The following is a 21,350-nucleotide window of genomic DNA, read 5'->3' as shown; positions in this document are numbered from 1 at the left end:
GGTGAGGAAGGTGGCAGTGCCCACGGGCCGCACGTGGCCTGTGAAGGGGATGATGGCGGCACCCCTGGGTCGCACTTGGCGGGTCTAGGAACGCCGGGCCTGGAAACAGCGGCGACCGACCGGGCCTGCCAAACAGCAGCAAAGTGTCCTTTCTTCCCACACCCGTTGCAGGTCGCGCTCCGTGCTGGGCAGCGCTGCCTGGGCTGTGTGTTTTGCCCTCAAAAATAACACTTGGGCCCCCCAGGGTTGGCTGGCAGCCGCACTGCACAGACTTGCGGTGAGCTGGAGTCGGCAGCTGGTGGGGCCCATGATGCCCACGAGGGTGCCGCGCGGTCAGGGGCATAGGACTGAACGTTACTGGAGGCCACTTCTAACGAATTAGCGAGCTGCCTAGTTCCCGCAAAATTGAGCTTACATCCTTCCAGTAGCCGCTGGCGGACGTAGGCAGACCTCATGCCCGTAAAGAAAGCATCTCGAATTAAAAGTTCTGTGTGCTGGAGAGCCGAAACTGCCTGGCAGTCATAATTCCAACCGAGAATGTGCAGGGCGCGCCAGAAATCGTCCATTGACTCCCTGGGGAGTTGCTGTCTCGTGGCCAGGAGGTGCCTGGTGTATACTTGATTCACTGGTCGAACGTAATGTCCCTTCAGGAGCACCATCGCTTCGGAGTAGGTGGGAGCATCCCGGATGAGGGGAAAAATGGCCGGGCTCTCCCGTGAATAGAGGACTTGGAGCTTCTGCGAGTCTGAGGGTTCTTCCGCGGCTGTTCCCAGGTAGCTTTCGAAGCAGGCTGGCCAGTGGTCAAAGGTGGACGTAGCATTGAGGGCTCGGCTGCAGGCGATCAGGCTTGATTCGGAGATCCATCATTTCAAAAATCTTGCTCAATAAATTGATGCATTATCAATTACCACAAAGGCGAGAATAGTGGAACAATCGAGGCTTTATTGAGCAAGATGTTGTGCCTCCTGTAGCTGGAACTAGAATGGCTGCAGTACAGAAGAGCACACACATTTATACGCCGCCTACTGGACGGAGCCAGCAAGCAGGGATTTACCCTTGTACCTCTAATATACGGGCAGTGCCGTAGTACATATAATATGCCACTAGTGGTGACTACCACACAAACAAAAATATACTGGTTAGATTTGGTTACATTTATTTGCCGTGCAAATTGATTGTACCAGATTTCTGATTTGTTTTCCCTTTGGAAGGCGAGGCATGCCCAACAGTTTGTCTTGAATGTATAATTTGATCCTGTCTGCTGCAGAGTAATTTGATGTTCTCTCTAATGTGTAATTTGATCCAGCCTTTATCAGACAGACAAGCAAGTCTCAGGGCTGTTGTGGTTGTGCTGTATGGTTCAGGTCATGTGAAAACAATGATATGGTAGAGTGTCCAAATGGAGCTGTGTTTAGTTTTGTGAAGATTTCTATGATCTAGTGACTTGCAATTGTGATTATAGTCACTCTTGGTTGCTAAACTAAAAGACTTTATGTTCTAATTAGTTAATTGTTTGGAGCTTTGTTCTTTCCCCCCAAAGTGATGAAAAACTCAGAGTGAATTGTCCAAGTTCAGGATAACAGTTTTTAGGCAGTTAAAAACTGCGAACAATCAAAGGCCTCAAGAGCTCAGTGGTGCGAATGGAGCAGGAAGCGAGTCTGGATTTGCGAGTCAATAAATCAATGGGTTCTCTTGTGTTTTATATATCAGAGATAGACAGAGATAACAAACTCAAACTTCTACGTGCGCAACAGGAATTTTATTCAATGCTTTAAAATGTCGGCTCTCATGTTTACAGCTGCATAAACTGTGAAACACTTTTGTTTCTTTTCTTCATAACCACACCCAGGCTTAACTAATGTAGTGCTGAGAAGAATCAACAAATACACATAATCAAACACCGAACAACTGGATGTGTGTGTGTGGGGGTTATGAGTCTGTGCATGTGCATGTGTTGCAAGGATCCTCCCTGTTTATTCCCTTATCTACCCTTTTATTTTTGCCGTTACATTTTTGATCCATGGATGATTAATGGACATGTGTCTTTAAAGCAAGCAGCCTGTCTATTTAATCCAAGCAAAATAATCCAGAAGCGGAAGAGATCACTGCTAGTTGTTGCTGGTTTACATGGGAGTTGCCGACTGACCAGCACCTCTGAGTAAGGTGGGCTGGGACACAGTTCGGTTGATTTGTCTGGTGGCCAATGAATTGGCACAAAGTGCTGTGTTCTGCCCGGTAACAGGTGGTGATTGGATCTTATTCCACTGAAATGGTTCTTAGAGACCTGAAGGTTTTAGTTTCAATGCCAGCAGCACGGATACAAAAGGTCAAGCTAATCCTCTCCAGAAAAATCCAGCTAACTCTCTCCAGAAAGCCTGCTCTGAGGGCTGTCACTCTCTCCAGTAGACGGTAGGTGCTGCGTTCCTGAAACTACAGAGACCTGAAGACAAACCACAAACTGAAAGCAAGGTTTTATGAAACAAAGACTCTGTCTCGTCAGGAATGTTGTGAGTACTTTATTTCTAAGCTAAAGAGAAGACCAGTACAGGCTGGAAAACAAAGACTTTAATTTGCAAGCTCACTGTGAGGAAAGTGTGATAAAAACAATCATCTGAAACAAACTCTTTTTCTTTCACCTACCATTTTTACCCCTTTTCAGCCCTCTATGTTGGTCCATTGTGTGTGTGTATAGGGTAGGGGGAAAGTTAAAGTGGGAGTTAGGTATTAGTTAAATATTAACCAACTGTATCTGCTGCGTATTTCATTATAGTTCTTGTTATAGATAAATAAGAATTGTGTTTACATTAGGGGAGAATGGTTGCACAGTGATTAGCACAGTTGCTTCACAGCTCCAGGGTCCCAGGTTCAATTCCCGACTTAGGTCACTGTCTGTGCGGAGTCTGCATGTTTTCTCCCTGTCTGTGTGGGTTTCCTCCGGGTGCTCTGGTTTCCTCCCGCAGTCCAAAGATGTGCAGGTTAGGTGGATTGGCCATGATAAATTGCCCTTAGTGTCCAAAAAGGTTAGGTGGGGTTACTGGCTTACGGGGATAGGGTGGAGGCATGGGCTTAGGTAGGGTGCTCTTTCCAAGGGCCGGTGCAGACTCGATTTGCTGAATGGTCTCCTTCTGCACTGTAAATTCTATGATCTATTTGCAAACTTGCTGACTGTAATTATCGGACAGCCAAGAGCCAAAGCCTTGGGTTTTTTTTTAAGAGTTAATTCACTTGTGTTGTGACTCCGAGTCAAGTGGGGCTGGAATTGACCGTGCACTAGCCCAGTCGTAACATAATTTCGTAACATAATTTGGGGACTTGGGACTGGGATCTTTGGAATGGTAGACAGCGAAGTTTGGGAGACAGTATAAATTAAAACAAAAAGAGGCCCCAATTTTGTAGCAATATAACGGGATGGCTCTGGAAGCTGCTAAGAGTTTTCTTCAGTTGGACGATTTGTTTCTGGTTTAATTGAAAGAGCTTTGAAAGAACTTTTTGTGAGCATTATTGGTTAATTCACTTGTGACTCTGGGATGAGTGGGGCTGGACTTTACCGTGCACTCGCCCAGGGTATCGTAACACTGTGTGGACAATAAGATTATTTTTACTGGTTCGTTCTACTCCTTTCATGGGAGAGACCCAATGCATTAGACAGAGTTAATAACACAGACACCGGCATGCAGGGCATGATTCCCTCCAGCCCAAACTACTCCAGTACAGTCATGGCAGTACCATCTACCTGTTAATGTGGACAATCAACTTTTTGTTTTCTCTTAAAATATTATATTGCGCTTTGAAATATTAGATTAAGAATTTAATTAATCATCTGATGTACGTTAGCTCTGCACACCACATTAAAAAAAATGTTGAACCACACTCTGGAGTTCCACAGATACTGGGTGAAATTCTCTGTTTGGGAGAATATGTTCTCCCACTGAAGTTGAGTTGCAAGTGATGAAGAGCAAATCACGATGCAATTCACGATTCCTTGGCATGCAAATTTATGCATTGCGAAGTAGACAAGGGATCCTGCTGTCGGGACGCCATTTTGTGCGGGTCACTTGATAGCTAGGTCCTGCAGCCAGCCACCTCCCCCCACATGGCAAAGAAGGCCCCCACCCGCATCCCTGCATTGCGAATCAGCCCCACATCCCCGGATTTTCTGCCTTCCCCCAAGTACGGAGGTGACCCGACTCCCCCAACTCTCTGAATAGTGAGACACCCAGAAACCCCCTAAATCGGGAGACCCCCCCACAGGAGCCCGTAACTAAGGGGACCTTTCGAGACACATTAACTAAAGGGACTCCACCCCCTGCACAGACCCCCCAGGAAAAAGATCCCTGTCTGGAAGCTAGACAGCAGTCCAGACAGTGGCAGTTAAAACATTTACTGTTGTAACACTCACCTGGAAGCACCACGTGACTATTCCTGGAAGAAAAGAAGCAGTGTGTTTAAATCCCTCACATCCTTTGGCTCCAAGCCATTCATTCATTTCTCCTAGTGGGCTGTGATTGATAGCTTTCTCAAAACAGCTGTGAGCCTTGCTTCACTCATCTTCCTTCATGGATAGAATCACAGAGCCTGTACAGCACAAAATAAAGCCTTTCAGCCCACCGAGTCCGCACTGGCTCGCTAAAGAGCATTTTACTTAATCGCACTCCCTGCTTTATCCCCGGAACCTTCTACCTTATTCTTCTCCGATAACAATCCAATTCCCTTTTGAATACCTCGATCGAACCTGCCTCCGCCTTCATTTCAGGAAGTTCGTTCCAGACTCTGACACCATCTGGGTGAAAAACATTTCCTCACATCACTCCTACCCCGTTTGTCCATTATTGAATCTGTGTCCTCTAGTTCTTGATGTACACTTCAGAGCAAACGGTTTCTCAATGTTTAGCCTGTTTATATCCCTCAGGATACCTGTATCAAGTCTCTTCTCAGCTTTCTTTTCTCCAAGGAAAACCGACCCAACAAGAGTAACTCAGAGGTGCTGTATCCACAATGTTTACAAACATCAACCCTCAGCACTTGAAATCACTCAAGGCTGAGCATCCATAAGCATCCTCCCGCTGGCGCGGGAGTGAACCCCGATCCCGCTGCCAGCGGGGGAATCAGAGCAAAGCGGTCGGTTCAGCAATTTCGGCTGGATGCCCAATTCAGCACCCAATCAAGATCCACGGTGCATGCATCGTGGTGCAGAAAATCCAGCCCACTGTTGTTAGCTCCATATATGTTACTTTGTCAATATTTGTATTACGAACCAACTAAACTTATCAAGCTCAACTTTATCCACAAAGACTTTGTTCAAACTCCATGTTCATCTTTCAGGTGATTGTGAGATGGCCGTTTGTGGGGGAGTGAGCTGTATCATTGAACCAAGAGTCAATGTAGCACTTAGCAAAGCAAAGATGATATCACCAGATGGAATAAGCAAGCCATTTTCCAGCAACGGTAATGGGTATGGAAGGGGAGAAGGTTGTGGAATTCTTCTGTTGAAGAACCTTACAAAGGTAATGCATAATTATCACACCTGTCTCTACATTTTTATCCAAAATATGCACTTACATCTTGATATTCATTCCAATATCTATCATTAAATTACCATTTCCATTAACCTTGTTAACAGGCTCAGAAGGACCATGATCATATTTGGGGAGTAATAGTCCGTAGTGCAGTCAATCAGGATGGTCGGACAGTCACACCCATCACCAGACCCTCAAAAACACAACAAGAAGAGTTATTGAGAAGTATTTACCCCAGAAATGTTGACCCATCAGAGGTTCACTACATGGAGGCTCATGGAACCGGAACACCAGCTGGTGATCCTACAGAAGCAGCCAGCATATCAAATATCCTTGGGCAATCCAGGCATCCAAACCTATCTCCACTTATCATGGGTTCTGTCAAAGGAAACATTGGTCACACAGAGTCCGCTGCAGGAGCAGCAGGTTTAATTAAAGTGCTCCTCATGATGTATCATGGAAAAATTGTGCCATCACTCCACTACTCTGAGGAGAATTCAAGCATCAATGCAAAAGCTTTGAATCTACATATTCCTACCAGTGTGAAACAATGGAATGAAAGTTGGATGAAACAGAAGATGGCAGGGGTCAATTCATTTGGTTTTGGGGGAACAAATGCTCATGTAGTCGTAAGGGAGTACCGGCAGGATTCTGTACATAACTGTGCACAAAAACCATTCGAGATATTTGTGCTTTCAGCTGCCTCCCAGAATTCCGTTCAGATGATGCTAAAGGACACAAGTCACCAAATAAAGGAAAATGGTGACATTGTGCTCCAGAACCTGGCATATACATCTGCCTGCAGAAGAAGCCACAAAAATAACAGATACAGAAAAGCATTTGTGGCATCTTCTCTCAGTCATCTGCAGCAGCAGCTTAAATCAGCCACAAATACTGAAGTAGCTCAGGTAAAGACAGGGGTAAAGCTAGTATTTGTATTTTGTGGCAATGGTGTTTTATATCGAGGTATGTGCAAACAACTTCTCCAAACAGAAGCAAAGTTCAGGTCACAAATTGAAGAGATAGAACGAATACTCAAACCATACACAAACATCAAATTGCTAGATTTAATTCAAGACGACTGTGCCGACTTCACAAAACCAGACGTAGCACAGCCGGTGCTATTTGCCATTCAGATGGCAATTGTGTCTCTTTTGAAGTTTTGGGGAGTGCAGCCAGATGTTACCATTGGTCATTCTGTTGGGGAAGTTGCTGCAGCTCATTGTGCTGGGATACTTTCACTACAAGATGCTGTAAAGGTGCTTTACCACCGAAGTGTATTACAGTCGACAGTAACAGGAGGGAGAATGTTGGTGGTTAGCAATTTACCCCTGTCAACAGTGTCAGAGAAACTTGATTCATATTCAGGGAGATTGTGCATTGCTGCATTCAATAGTCCTTCATCGTGTACAGTGTCAGGTGACTCCAAAGCAGTGGACGAACTGCACACAGAATTGTCCCGTTCATTTGGTGACAGAAATGTATTCCTTCATATTTTAGATGTTCCGGCAGCATATCACAGTCACTTAATGGAACCAATTTTAAAACAGGTGGAAGTCAACATAGGCAACTTAGAAAAACATGAAACAGAGACAAAAGTAATTTCCACTGTTACTGGACAACTAGTTTCAAGGGGTGACTGTGTCACAGGGGAATATTGGGCCAGAAATATTCGCAATCCTGTTGCTTTTGAACAAGCTATAAGAACTGCAGTTGCAGAAGTGAAAAATGCTGTGTTTGTAGAAATAGGTCCAAGAAGGGCCTTACAAAGGTACATCAAAGAAATTGTAGGGCATGATGCTCTGGTTCTTCCCACAGTACAGCCAGAGAGGGATTATGAAACACTGATTTCAGTTTTATCAAAACTATTTGAACTAGGGTACAATCCTGACTGGAAAAATATGTATGTAGGATGTGAGACTGCTCCAACATTGTATCCTTTCTACAAATTTGATCGTACTAAGCTTCAGGTCAATTTTGAAGACTTTAGGCAAAGTAATGAAAATGCAGCATCTACCATACACCCCTTCTTTTGCAGTTCAAACAGAGATGGCAAGGAATTCAACTACAACCTAACACCAGCAACAGTGCCATATATATTGGAGCACAAAAACAACAATGTCCCTATATTACCTGGCTCTATTCATGTGGAGCTTGGCGTAGCATCGGCCCTGGCAAGTATTGAGCCAAAGATACCACTCAGTTTGTGTCAAATCAGTACTATTTTTTTGAATCCCTGTATTGTGCAAACAAACTCAACTGAGCTCAAGGTACAACTTAGCAAGGAAGACAAAGTGACCAAGTTTGTTGTTTTTGCATCTTCTGCCACTTATGCAAAGGGCGAGGTTCATCAAGTACCGGAATGCATTGTTGAAGAAAATACTATCGCTCTTCAAAATATTTCACAAAGGGCCAAGGAAAAGATAAAGGCAGAAGACATCTATGATGAGCTCTCCTCTTTAGGTTTCCAATATGGTTCAGTTTTCAGACGCCTTGGGAATGTGTTCTGTGGAGATGAATTAAAGGAAGCTATAACATGTATTAAGGTACCTGACGAGATTGTGCTGCAGATGCACGATTACCACATTCATCCAGTCATTTTAGATTATTATATGCAAATGACAGCTGTCGTAGCAATGAAAATGTCAAATTCTAGAGCAGGATTCCCGACATCCGTGGGGAGTTTGACAATATGCCGACCAATGCAACAGGAAATGATGATGTATATGAGGACATGTAAAAGCACTGCAGAGTTTTATGAGGTCTCCGGGGGGTTTACAGATACAAAGGGAGCCCTCATTGCAGAACTAAAAAATGTCAGAATTACATTTCTTGGCAAACAGAATTCTTCAGAATTGAAAGACTATTTTTACCAAAATAAGTGGGAGGAAATAGTTCACTTTCCGACAGGTATGGATCATCCTTCTGCCCCCAAATTGTTGGTCTTTGCAGATAACTGTGGAATTGCTGGTAGCCTTCAAAAGTACTTGCACAAGCAGTCCTCATATATTCCTTACCAAGAACCTAAGACATTGATGGACACAGAAATTTCACAGGTTCTAAGGCAGCACAATATAAATGATTTGAGCAGCTTTGATGAAGTGTTATTCATGTGGGGGATGCAAAACGTAACTGCACAGAACAGCAAAGCAGTGGTGGAGCATATTAGCAGCTGCTGTGAGATTTACCGTCAACTCCTTCAACTAGTTCAAGGGGAAAATTCCACAAAGTCAATCAGAACAATCACATTCAGGACATCAGACAAAACAATAGATCAGATCACGGCAGGCTTTGCGTTATGGGGCATGACCAGATCATGTGCTGCAGAACTTCAAGAGGTTACTTTTCACCTGATTGACATCAGCTCTGCCGTTGATGCAGATATTGGGGCATTAGCAAATGCAATTACCTTGCCTGACAATTATCCTGAAGTAATGATTAGGCGAGGAAAGCTGTATACAGGCCACATCACACGGATACCCAATAAAATGTCTGATAATGTTCACAGCATGGTTCCTTACTCTGGTTTTGAAAATGTTAGTTTCCAAACATTTGATCCCTACAAAGTTGTAAATTTCCATGCAACACCACAGCAAGGGAAAGTGAATGAGCCAACAAAACAAATTGTGCATATTAAAATTGATAAAATTTGCATCCATTCATCAGATTACTTTCCAATCAGTGTATCAGAAATGCACTTTGGACAGACAATGTACTGGAACAAATCAATGACAGAGGGGCACAAACTACTTGCTCTAGATTTCAGTGGCACAGTCACAGCAGTCAGCAGTGATGTAAAGACATGTAAAATAGGAGATCACGTTGCTGCATGTTACCCAGTTGCAGCATTTTCTACAGTCACTCTTTCTGCATCTGTTTGTTACAAGAGCAGTAAGATTCCACTGTTGAAGCAGACGCCATGTGTTTCATACTTTGTCCTTGCATGGGAAATACTGCATAACATTTTGCCTCGCGTTAAATATCACGAACGTTTGCTAATTGTTTCCATGGAGCCAGAATCATGTCTGATTAAAGTGCTGTCCATGGCAGCCAATGGATTGGGGTGGAGAGTTCAGATTGAATCTCATGACTTTTCACCTGCTTTCACTCATTCTGATGCATTGCTTTTCCTGCCCCCTATTAATACATCTTTAGTTGCAACATCTGTCAACAGCTCTTCTGCTAAACATGTTGTTGTTCTATTTGACAACAACCAGGTGTTTGGTTCTTCGCAAATCATTCCTGGTTGTGAAAAGGACAATGTTTATGTTCACTTTTTGCAGGTAGCTAACATATTTCAGAAGGGATATCTTACAAAATCTGCGCGTGATATTTACAAGTGGATGAGATCAATGCATTTCGAAAGAAAACAGCTTGATTTACCAAAAGTTGATTTTCAGCAAGTGATCTCTGATGTGGATGAATGCAGGGCAGAATCATACTTTACCTGCAAAGCTGTTTCAATTGTTGACCTGAAGAGCACGCAGGCATCAAATAGTAGGATGTCACAGATACAAGTATATCACAGCCAAAAGCAACTTTTTAGAAGTGATGCTGCATATATAGTGACAGGGGGACTTACAGGGCTTGGCTTCCTCACAGTAAATTTCATTGCCAAACATGGTGGTGGACATGTCATTGTTCTGTCAAGAAGCACTCCATCTAATGAGAAGCAGGGAGAATTTAGAAATCTCTGGAATCAGTTTGGGACTAGGGTAACTAGCATGACCTGTGACATTTCAGTGCTGTCGGATGTTGAGAAAGCCATCAATGCCTTTCATGACATTTTTCCAAAGATTGCAATTAAAGGAGTTTTTCACAGTGCTGTTGTATTGCATGATGGCCTTCTTCAAAGTCTAAATCAAACGTTGTTTGAAAAAGTTCTGAATCCCAAAATTGCAGGTGTCCTGAATCTTCACTATACAACACAGTCCCTCCAGTTGGACTACTTTGTATGTTACTCCTCAATTGCATCATTTAGCGGGAATTCTGCCCAGTCAAACTATTCTGCAGCAAACTCATTTCTTGATTTCTTTGTCCACTATCGGAGAAACCAAGGGCTTGTAGGGCAATCTTTAAACTGGGGTGCGTTAAACCTCGGCCTGTTACTCAATAAGGACAGCACCCAAAGATTTCTGGAATCGAAAGGGATAATGACACTGGAAGTTTCAGAAATTTCTGAATGCCTTGAACACTGCTTGGTATTGAACAGTCCACAACAAGCTGTCTGTAAATTCAATTTCTCGAATTTATATCAGAATGTTGTCTCTCAGAATCAATTTCTCAAAGCACGATTCCTTTCACTTGTACAGGATGAAATCAGTAAAACACAGCTCATCCAACAGCAGGTTTTACCGAGTAATTCAGCAATGACACCTGAGCAGTATGTCATTGCATTGTTGTCTGAAGTCAGTAATACTGACCCTGCAGAGTTTACGAAAGAATCATATCTTTCCAGCTTTGGCCTTGATTCCATGCTCAGTATGACAGTGCAGAATCGTATTTATCAGGAAAAAAACATCAACTTGCCACTCGTAACGTTTCTTGATCCAAAGACAACAATACATACTGTAGTGTCACTGCTGGAAGAGAAAACTGCTGTTCAACCACACTTTGGAAAACCAACTCTGCCACTGAACACATCTTTGAGTGATACACTTGAAGAGCTCACCCGGTTATAAAATAATTACTATCAACTGCACTGACGAGAAGAAAGTACTTTCCATGTCTAAAAATAGGAATGCTTTTCCAGCAATTCCCAAACAGTTAGACACAGCGTCTAGATTCTGAATCCTATATTACTCAAGTAATGATCTGGACATTAGTTCACGGTTAAAATATAAATATTTTTACAAAGACATTTGCAGAAGTTTGCCATGGTGACAAGTTCATGGGAACCTCAGATTCTGAGAGTCAGGAAGGACTTGCTGGCTTATTGCTTATTAGGAGGTGATTAATTGGTGACATGTAGATTAGCTATATTCTTTGTTAATTAGCTTCTTTTATTGTTTTCTTTCTATATTAGAGGAAATGCTCACAACTAATGAGAACTGAACAGTAAATCATTCACCTGCAGTGCCTATGAATAAGTATGATTGCTTGGAATGATAGTATATTTCAAATATTTTCCATTAGGATGTTCCAAAATGTAAATAATGAAGTGCACAATATGTTTCTAACACTATTCATCACTTGGGAACATTTTCACTAAATGTTCAGACTTTGTTTGATTGTTACTGTGGAATTCTAGCTGAACATGTTATAATTTTCTTAATTAAAGGGCTAAGTTGAACTATTTTTTATTTATGGTGTATATGGATGTAACTGTTAATGTTCTTATCAAACTGTCCTGCAATAAAACATTTGACTATTGGAAATACAACTGAATACTAATACAGTCTTATGATACAAAGAACAAAGAACAAAGAAATGTACAGCACAGGAACAGGCCCTTCGGCCCTCCAAGCCCGTGCCGACCATACTGCCCGACTAAACTACAATCTTCTACACTTCCTGGGTCCGTATCCTTCTATTCCCATCCTATTCATATATTTGTCAAGATGCCCCTTAAATGTCCCTATCGTCCCTGCCTCCACTACCTCCTCCGGTAGTGAGTTCCAGGCACCCACTACCCTCTGCGTAAAAAACTTGCCTCGTACATCTACTCTAAACTTTGCCCCTCTCACCTTAAACCTATGCCCCCTAGTAATTGACCCCTCTACCCTGGGGAAAAGCCTCTGACTATCCACTCTGTCTATGCCCCTCATAATTTTGTATACCTCTATCAGGTCGCCCCTCAACCTCCTTCGTTCCAGTGAGAACAAACCGAGTTTATTCAATCGCTCCTCATAGCTTATGCCCTCCATACCAGGCAACATTCTGGTAAATCTCTTCTGCACCCTCTCTAAAGCCTCCACATCCTTCTGGTAGTGTGGCGACCAGAATTGAACACTATACTCCAAGTGTGGCCTAACTAAGGTTCTATACAGCTGCAACATGACTTGCCAATTCTTATACTCAATGCCCCGGCCAATGAAGGCAAGCATGCCGTATGCCTTCTTGACTACCTTCTCCACCTGTGTAGCCCCTTTCAATGACCTGTGGACCTGTACTCCTAGATCTCTTTGACTTTCAATACTCTTGAGGGTTCTACCATTCACTGTATATTCCCTACCTGCATTAGCCCTTCCAAAATGCATTACCTCACATTTGTCCAGGTTAAACTCCATCTGCCATCTCTCCGCCCAAGTCTCCAGACAATCTAAATCCTGCTGTATCCTCAGACAGTCCTCATCGCTATCCGCAATTCCACCAACCTTTGTGTCGTCTGCAAACTTACTAATCAGACCAGTTACATTTTCCTCCAAATCATTTATATATACTACAAAGAGCAAAGGTCCCAGCACTGATCCCTGTGGAACACCACTGGTCACAGCCCTCCAATTAGAAAAGCATCCCTCCATTGCTACCCTCTGCCTTCTATGGCCTAGCCAGTTCTGTATCCACCTTGCCAGTTCACCCCTGATCCCGTGTGACTTCACCTTTTGTACTAGTCTACCATGAGGGACCTTGTCAAAGGCCTTACTGAAGTCCATATAGACAACATCTACTGCCCTACCTGCATCAATCATCCTAGTGACCTCCTCGAAAAACTCTATCAAGTTAGTGAGACACGACCTCCCCTTCACAAAACCGTGCTGCCTCTCACTAATACGTCCATTTGCTTCCAAATGGGAGTAGATCCTGTCTCGAAGAATTCTCTCCAGTAATTTCCCTACCACTGAAGTAAGGCTCACCGGCCTGTAGTTCCCGGGATTATCCCTGCCACCCTTCTTAAACAGAGGAACAACATTGGCTATTCTCCAGTTCTCCGGGACATCCCCTGAAGACAGCGAGGATCCAAAGATTTCTGTCAAGGCCTCAGCAATTTCCTCTCCAGCCTCCTTCAGTATTCTGGGGTAGATCCCATCCGGCCCTGGGGACTTATCTACCTTAATATTTTTTAAGACACCCAACACCTCGTCTTTTTGGATCACAATGTGACCCAGGCTATCTACACCCCCTTCTCCAGACTCAACATCTACCAATTCCTTTTCTTTGGTGAATACTGATACAAAGTATTCATTTAGTACCTCGCCCATTTCCTCTGGCTCCACACATAGATTCCCTTGTCTATCCTTCAGTGGGCCAACCCTTTCCCTGGCTACCCTCTTGCTTTTTATGTAAGTGTAAAAAGCCTTGGGATTTTCCTTAACCCTATTTGCCAATGACTTTTCATGACCCCTTCTAGCCCTCCTGACTCCCTGCTTAAGTTCCTTCCTACTTTCCTTATATGCCACACAGGCTTCGTCTGTTCCCAGCCTTTTAGCCCTGACAAATGCCTCCTTTTTCTTTTTGACGAGGCCTACAATATCATTCGTCATCCAAGGTTCCCGAAAATTGCCGTATTTATCTTTCTTCCTCACAGGAACATGCCTGTCCTGTATTCCTATCAACTGACACTTGAAAGCCTCCCACATGTCAGATGTTGATTTGCCCTCAAACATCCGCCCCCAATCTATGTTCTTCAGTTCCCGCCTAATATTGTTATAATTAGCCTTCCCCCAATTTAGCACATTCATCCTCGGACCACTCTTATCCTTGTCCACCAGTACTTTAAAACTTACTGAATTGTGGTCACTGTTACCGAAATGCTCCCCTACTGAAACATCTACCACCTGGCCGGGCTCATTCCCCAATACCAGGTCCAGTACCGCCTCTTCCCTAGTTGGACTGTTTACATATTGTTTTAAGAAGCCCTCCTGGATGCTCCTTACAAACTCTGCCCCGTCTAAGCCCCTGGCACTAAGTGAGTCCCAGTCAATATTGGGGAAGTTGAAGTCTCCCATCACCACAACCCTGTTGTTTTTACTCTTTTCCAAAATCTGTCTACCTATCTGCTCCTCTATCTCCCGCTGGCTGTTGGGAGGCCTGTAGTATACCCCCAACATTGTGACTGCACCCTTCTTATTCCTGATTATTCAGTTAAGGCCAGTATTGGATGGTTTGAGGTCGGTTTGGTTGGGAAACAGATTTCTCACATCGAAAACCCCCACCCAACCCAAACCCACCTGTTCCAAAAGTTAGAATGGCAGAATGTTAACACGGCACCAGATTATCTGAAGCGAGGAGGTTAGGAACCTGTGTAGGAGACACCTAGTGGGCATGGTGGGTATTGTAGTCAATGAGGAGCCCCGGAAAACAAAGTTTATTTCCTCGGAAATACAGCAATAAAGCAACACTCCAAGTCCCAGACGGGACCATCCCAAGGTGCCAGCTCCCTCTTGGGCCGGCTTTTTTTTAATCTCTGGGAATTAACGAGCCCCGCTGTTGGGCCTCCGTCCCTCAGCGGGTGAGCTTGTATTCCACGAGTCTCACAGGGAAATCGATTGGGTTCTCCGGGTGGGTTTTGTGGCGGTTATAATGAGGGGTGGGGGGAGGGCGGCAGCCAGGGGTCAAAAGCCTCACTGGGGGAGGGGGGTCTACGGGGGAAACGGAGGTCTCAGGGTTAAAAGTGCATTTGTGGCTCTTTGAAGGGATCCGTGGTCTGGGCGTGGGAGGGAAAGAGGTCAGATTGAATTTGAGGTCTCGGTGTCATAGGACGGGTGGGAAAAAGGCCACATTGTGAAGATAGATTACCCGATTTCAAAAGTTACTCTGACAGACCCTCTGCATCCAGAAAGTAGATGTAAAGACACACTTGCTGTGTCAACCAAATGTTTGTATGTAGTCGCTGTGTTTTTGGAAGTTCTGGCTTCCATTGCTGAAGTTAAGAAGCTAAATAACTATGAGGTTCCCAACTCACCTCAAAGAACAAAGAAATGTACAGCACAGGAACAGGCCCTTCGGCCCTCCAAGCCCGTGCCGACCACGCTGCCCAACTAAACTACAATCTTCTACACTTCCTGGGTCTGTAACCCTCTATTCCCATCCTATTCATGTATTTGTCAAGATGCCCCTTAAATGTCACTATCGTCCCTGCTTCCACCACCTCCTCCGGTAGCGAGTTCCAGGCACCCACTACCCTCTGTGTAAAAAACTTGCCTCGTACATCTACTCTAAACCTTGCCCCTCTCACCTTAAACCTATGCCCCCTAGTAATTGATCCCTCTACCTGGGGAAAAGCCTCTGACTATCCACTCTGTCTATGCCCCTCATAATTTTGTAGACCTCTATCAGGTCGCCCCTCAACCTCCATCGTTCCAGTGAGAACAAACCAAGCTTATTAAACCGCTCCTCATAGCTAATGCCCTCCATACCAGGCAACATTCTGGTAAATCTCTTCTGCACCCTCTCTAAAGCCTCCACATCCTTCTGTGTGGCGACCAGAATTGAACACTATACTCCAAGTGTGGCCTAACTAAGGTTCTGTACAGCTGCAACATGACTTGCCAATTCTTATACTCAATGCCCCGGCCAATGAAGGCAAGCATGCCGTATGCCTTCTTGACTACCTTCTCCACCTGTGTTGCCCCTTTCAGTGACCTGTGGACCGGTACTCCTAGATCTCTCTGACTTTCAATACTCTTGAGGGTTCTACCATTCACTGTATATTCACTACCTGCATTAGACCTGCCAAAATGCGTTACCTCACATTTGTCCGGATTAAACTCCATCTGTCATCTCTCCGCCCAAGTCTCCAAACAATCTAAATCCTGCTGTATATCTGACAGTCCTCATCGCTATCCGCAGTTCCACTAAACTTTGTGTCGTCTGCAAACTTACTAATCAGACCAGTTACATTTTCCTCCAAATCATTTATATATACTACAAACAGCAAAGGTCCCAGCACTGATCCCTGCGGAACACCACTGGTCACAGCCCTCCAATTAGAAAAGCATCCTTCCATTGCTACTCACTGCCTTCTATGACCTAGCCAGTTCTGTATCCACCTTGCCAGCTCACCCCTGATCCCGTGTGACTTCACCTTTTGTACTAGTCTACCATGAGGGACCTTGTCAAAGGCTTTACTGAAGTCCATATAGACTGTTGATTCCCAAATTTCTTTCTCCGTCAGTCTGGCCTCAATAAAAGTCGAGATGGATTTGCATGTAAAAAGAAGTTATTTTATTCAGCTTGCAAGCTTGATTCATTTCACAGAAACATAAGAGACATCCAGTCTCCTCCTATCAAGTTTCACATACTCAACGCCCATAGGTCATCCTATATCCCTCCTGACCTGTTGATCTATTCTGATTGGCTCACTTCCAATCCTTTTCTCTGGCCCCTATCAATGCAGCATCACTCTCGTAGACACACCTCTTCCTGCTTTCCCCATGCGGTCTCAAATCCCTTTGTCTCTATCTGCCAGAATCAAAGTGGCTTATTTCTACATTACATTAACTAATATCTCTAAAGTAACTATTTTATATCACATTCGTCATTCCCTCCTTTTATCATTCCATGATAACCGGACTATCCAATCCATAGCTACGGTTCCCCATCTAAAAAGATCCGTCGCTGCATTTCCAATTCCTGTCTTAGCCCCTTCATCTGCCTCACCCTCATGGATTTTAACAGTTAAGTTTTTAGGGGCGTTGATCTGATCCAGTGCACCCCGCATTCTACCCATCACACATTTAAGGATGGCCAGGCCCACAAAGATGCAGCCGATAGCTACCACTAGATACATGGCCATATTTATCAACCAGTCCTTCCATCCTCCAAATCCCCAGTTACCCCAAGAGCCAGGATCCTGCATCCCGTCCAAGTGATCCCGTATGCGATCCATAAATTTAGTGATGTTAGCGGTCAAGTCCTGAACTCCCATGATACACTTGCCCTGTACTATGGCGCATACCCCACCCTCACGGGCCAGAAGATAGTCAAGAGCATACCGGTTCTGCATTGCAAACAACCGTAGCTGAGACAACTCCTTAGTTATTGCCCCGAGGGCTCCCAAGGTTTCATTTCCCAAGATGGTAAGGCCGCAAATAAAATAATTCCGATCACTGACAGCCAAGGAACCCCCCACACCTCCCAGTGTCAATAGGCTCAGAATGCCCCACCCGGCTGAGTGGCCCCGGTTGGGTGCAAGAACCTGAGGTTTTTTCCAGTTCTCGCAAAATTCAGCAGAGACTGCCCGGCGTGCTAACTGATTATGCAGGTTCCACGCCGAAGGGCAGGGGACTGTGGTAGGGACTAGAGTCCCTATAGCAATTCGGCGGGGAAATGGGGGTGACAAAACGTTGGTCGCTGTACCATTAAATAAAAAGTAGTATCCTTGTTCCGTGTGCAGGCTAGCATCACAATAAGCATATCGGTTGCGTAAGGACCTCCCAGTAGCCCAGTTTATCCAACTTTGAAATGCCCATTCGGGCCGCCCAGCAATGCGGAAAGCCCTAGTCCCAACAGTGATATGAGAGACATTCGCCCAGCCACAGAGGAGCTGGAGGCCGGTGTTCAATGGAACGCAAGTGGTGTTGTAACAAACGCGTTGGCCAGACGCCTGGGTGATATGGCACCTCCTGTCCGTACAGGTGGGAAACAGACATGTTATATTTGTGTCCACCTCTACCAGCAAACAGCCATATCCTTCACTGCTGAAGCAATTCTCGTACGACCGGGAATCCCTATTGGGAGTGAAGTGGCTAGGTATGTACGCCCTCCACCGTCGCAGCCTATCGTACTGTGAATGGGAATTATCCCGAGGAAGGGGAAGGCAAATAGCCGGTGGTGCTGAACCCGGATCGTAAGGAAGAGTGACCTGATCGGGCAGTGATTCGGAATGCTGACAATGAACCACCGTTTGGGGAGTGCCCCAAAGCAGTGAAACAGAAAATAACCTAGACACCGCTGCGGGGTTTGGGTAGCAGACAACCCGTCCCTGGCCATACAGACGGTGGTAAATCTGGTAGAAGAGATTCATACTACCCGGGTTTTCCTCAGTTTGGCCTTTAATTAACTTAAGTGTATCTCCCGGTAACCTACGTTCTAGCTGTACTTCCCTTCTCATATGCCCCGTCCTCCCTCTAGTCCCTTTCTCTTTCTCATAGCCTCTTCCTACACTCTTCTGACAGCCTGATTTTACCTTTATTGTACCACTCTTAACACATCCAAAATCAAATTTACATGTATTCCAAAAACAAGGCAATGTCCATATAATGTTCCCTTCCCATCGCCGGGACCGGTGCAACTGCTTCATGACTCCTGCATTCTCCTTAACTTTGATGACCTTCCATGAGTCGATACCATGTCCTCGTATATGGGGGCAGCGAAGAACATCACCTTTGCAGAGGTGATGTATCCTTGTAGATTGGTTGGGGCTACACAGATACATAATATTTCCCTTTTCCATGTCCATCGCCAATAACACGCCAAGCGAAGTGAGGCCAAATATCAGACAGACGATGCGTAGCCACTCCATCATGCTCCAGACCTGTAAAATAGCACTGGAGAAGGGAGGCAGGTTAGTATCCGACCTTTTACAGTAGTGGAGATGGACTCAATTTACAGTGATGTAGGTGGACCCAAGCACTTCGCCCCTCCACTTTAACTGCTGTGGGGGTGGTAAGGAGAACTTGGACGGGCCCGTCCCATCGCGGCTCCGACCCCTTCCTAGTCCAATTTTTGACCATGACATAACTACTGGGCTGGACTGAAAGTGAGCTAGGTACTGGGGCAATGGCTGGTGAGCCGCGCGGACCTGGCCATGGAGTTCCTTGAGCACTTGCGTAAGGGCTAGAACATAGGTGGTCATTTCTTCAGTCATCTGATGAAACTGAACCCGTCTGGGAACCTGCAGGCTCCAAGGAGTTCTAAGAGGCCTGCCATAAAGAATCTCGGCGGGAGAGAGCCGGGCCGGTCCCGCAGGTGTAACCCGCAGCTGGAAGAGGGCAACGGGGAGCAACTTAAGCCATGTCAGTCCCGTGTCTGCTCTTAATTTAGCCAATTTAGTTTTGAGGGTCTGATTGTGTCTCTCAACCAACCCGGCCGCCTGCGGTCCATAAGCACAGTGTAACTGCTGGCGTATGCCCAACTGGGAGCAAAACTCCTTGTTAATTTGTCCAATAAAATGAGGCCCATTATCAGAACTTAACTGAGCTGGTATACCGTACCGGGGAATGATTCCCCTCATCAAGACTCTAACCACAGTAGCAGCTTTATTATCGATAGTCGGATACGCCTCGACCCATCTGCTGAACACATCCACAATGATCAAAACATATTTATAACATTGACACCTTTCCAACTCAATGTAATCCATTTGGAGCGTCTCAAAGGGACCACTGGGCAACGGGGTTTGCCCCTTCCCACAAGGGATACCTTTTCCAGTGTTATATTGCTGACAAATCAAACACCGATTACTGATACTTTGGGCCAACCCCTGCATTTTAGGGTGCCACCAAGCGTCCAGCAACAAATCACTAGTCCCTCGAGCCCCACAATGTGTTGCAAAGTGTACACATTCAATGACCCATAAAGCCAGCACATCAGACATACAAGTCTGATGTGCAGGCGTGGTCCATAAAGAGGAAACAGAATCATATGTACAACCTAACCGTTTCCACATTTGTTTATCACTCTCAGGAGCGTCCTCCTGTAACCTTATGACGTCTTGGATGGTTGGCATTGACTTGTCAGAAGCAGACATATTTATAGTAGATCGTTTAGTCTGACTTAACATCTTAGGCACCATCACTTGCTGAATTTGCGCGGATGTTCGCGCTGCACAATCTGCTCGTTCATTACCAACGTCAACTGGGGTTGTACCATTCGTGTGGGCAGCGCATTTAATAACGGAAATCTGCGCGGGCATAAGGAGGGCCTGCAGTAGGTCATTAACTAAACCCCGGTGGGATATTTGACCACACATAATCATGTCAGGTTGTTCTGACGAAATGTCACTCAAATCGCCCCTTATTGTGGTAGTTTCCTGAATCAAGGCTAAACAGTCGTGGCCAGGTGCGTCTTCATGGACAGGGGGACCACTAAGAAAACAGGCTGGATTGATAGTGGTACAGTATTTAAATGTCAGACATGGATTGTTCAAAAGGTATATCTCATACCTATTCTGACGAGCTGCGGTTTGATGCTGAGTCTGCAGTTGCCTCAGTAGTGCGATGACCGAGTGGGAGCTAGACACCGTAATATCCTGTTGGAGGGTGAGAGCATGTAACGGCTATGCGATGGCATTGATTGAACGTAAATCCTGTACTAATCGGTACTGGTCTGGTTTGGCTGGTTTAGGCACAGCAAGTATGGGGGTGTTACATTCTGATTGGCAAGGGACCAAAATACCCTGTTTCAACAGCTCTTGAATTAATTTATCTATTGATGGAGCAGCTTGAGATTTCAGGGGGTATTGTCGAATGGAAGGTAGCTTTACATGATCGTTAATCATCACCTTAATAGGTGTAACAATTGTCTTTCCCACTTGTGATGGGTATTCCGCCCAGACCTGTGGATTGACATATTCCAACTCATCATGTCCCCTGTGATGCTGCAGTCGAGTGTTAATCGTTTCAGGGACCTCAAAATATTTTATGGTAGTGCCGTCCGGCATGACTTGAAGTGCGTAGTCTGTTGGATCTGAATGATCCACTGCCCTCCTGACCATTTGCCCCATAGCCCTGGCATGGTACTGGTCATGGACCTGACGTGTAATATGAGGGCTTACCGAAGCTGACTGTGGCCATAAATGTGGTGATATTGTAACACAATCGGCTGTACCTTCTTTTCCCGTGACTGTGGCTGTAACCTTGACTGGCCATTCGGTCTCAAGTAATGGCCGGTATTTGTCCTCCAACTCCCTGTTTCGTCCAGTTCTGTCATAGGCCAGGGTAACGTGATGCA

At 45.0% G+C, this 21,350-nt stretch overlaps 1 protein-coding gene across 1 annotated transcript in view; it reads left to right on the top strand.

Moving 5' to 3' along the window:
* LOC140424868 (phthioceranic/hydroxyphthioceranic acid synthase-like) overlaps positions 1-11,898 on the top strand; it is a 37,946-nt gene extending 26,048 nt beyond the window's left edge. Inside the window, exons 5-6 of the mRNA XM_072508406.1 lie at positions 5,323-5,504; positions 5,621-11,898. Of these exons, the coding sequence (XP_072364507.1) occupies positions 5,323-5,504; positions 5,621-11,197 (5,759 nt within the window). The 3' untranslated portion in view covers positions 11,198-11,898. The remainder of the gene's footprint in view (positions 1-5,322; positions 5,505-5,620) is intronic.
* Positions 11,899-21,350: the final 9,452 nt, after the last annotated feature.

This window comes from Scyliorhinus torazame, chromosome 6, assembly GCF_047496885.1.
Source record: "Scyliorhinus torazame isolate Kashiwa2021f chromosome 6, sScyTor2.1, whole genome shotgun sequence".
Taxonomy (NCBI): Eukaryota; Metazoa; Chordata; class Chondrichthyes; order Carcharhiniformes; family Scyliorhinidae; genus Scyliorhinus; species Scyliorhinus torazame.
This window is presented reverse-complemented; position numbering and strand designations above follow the sequence as displayed.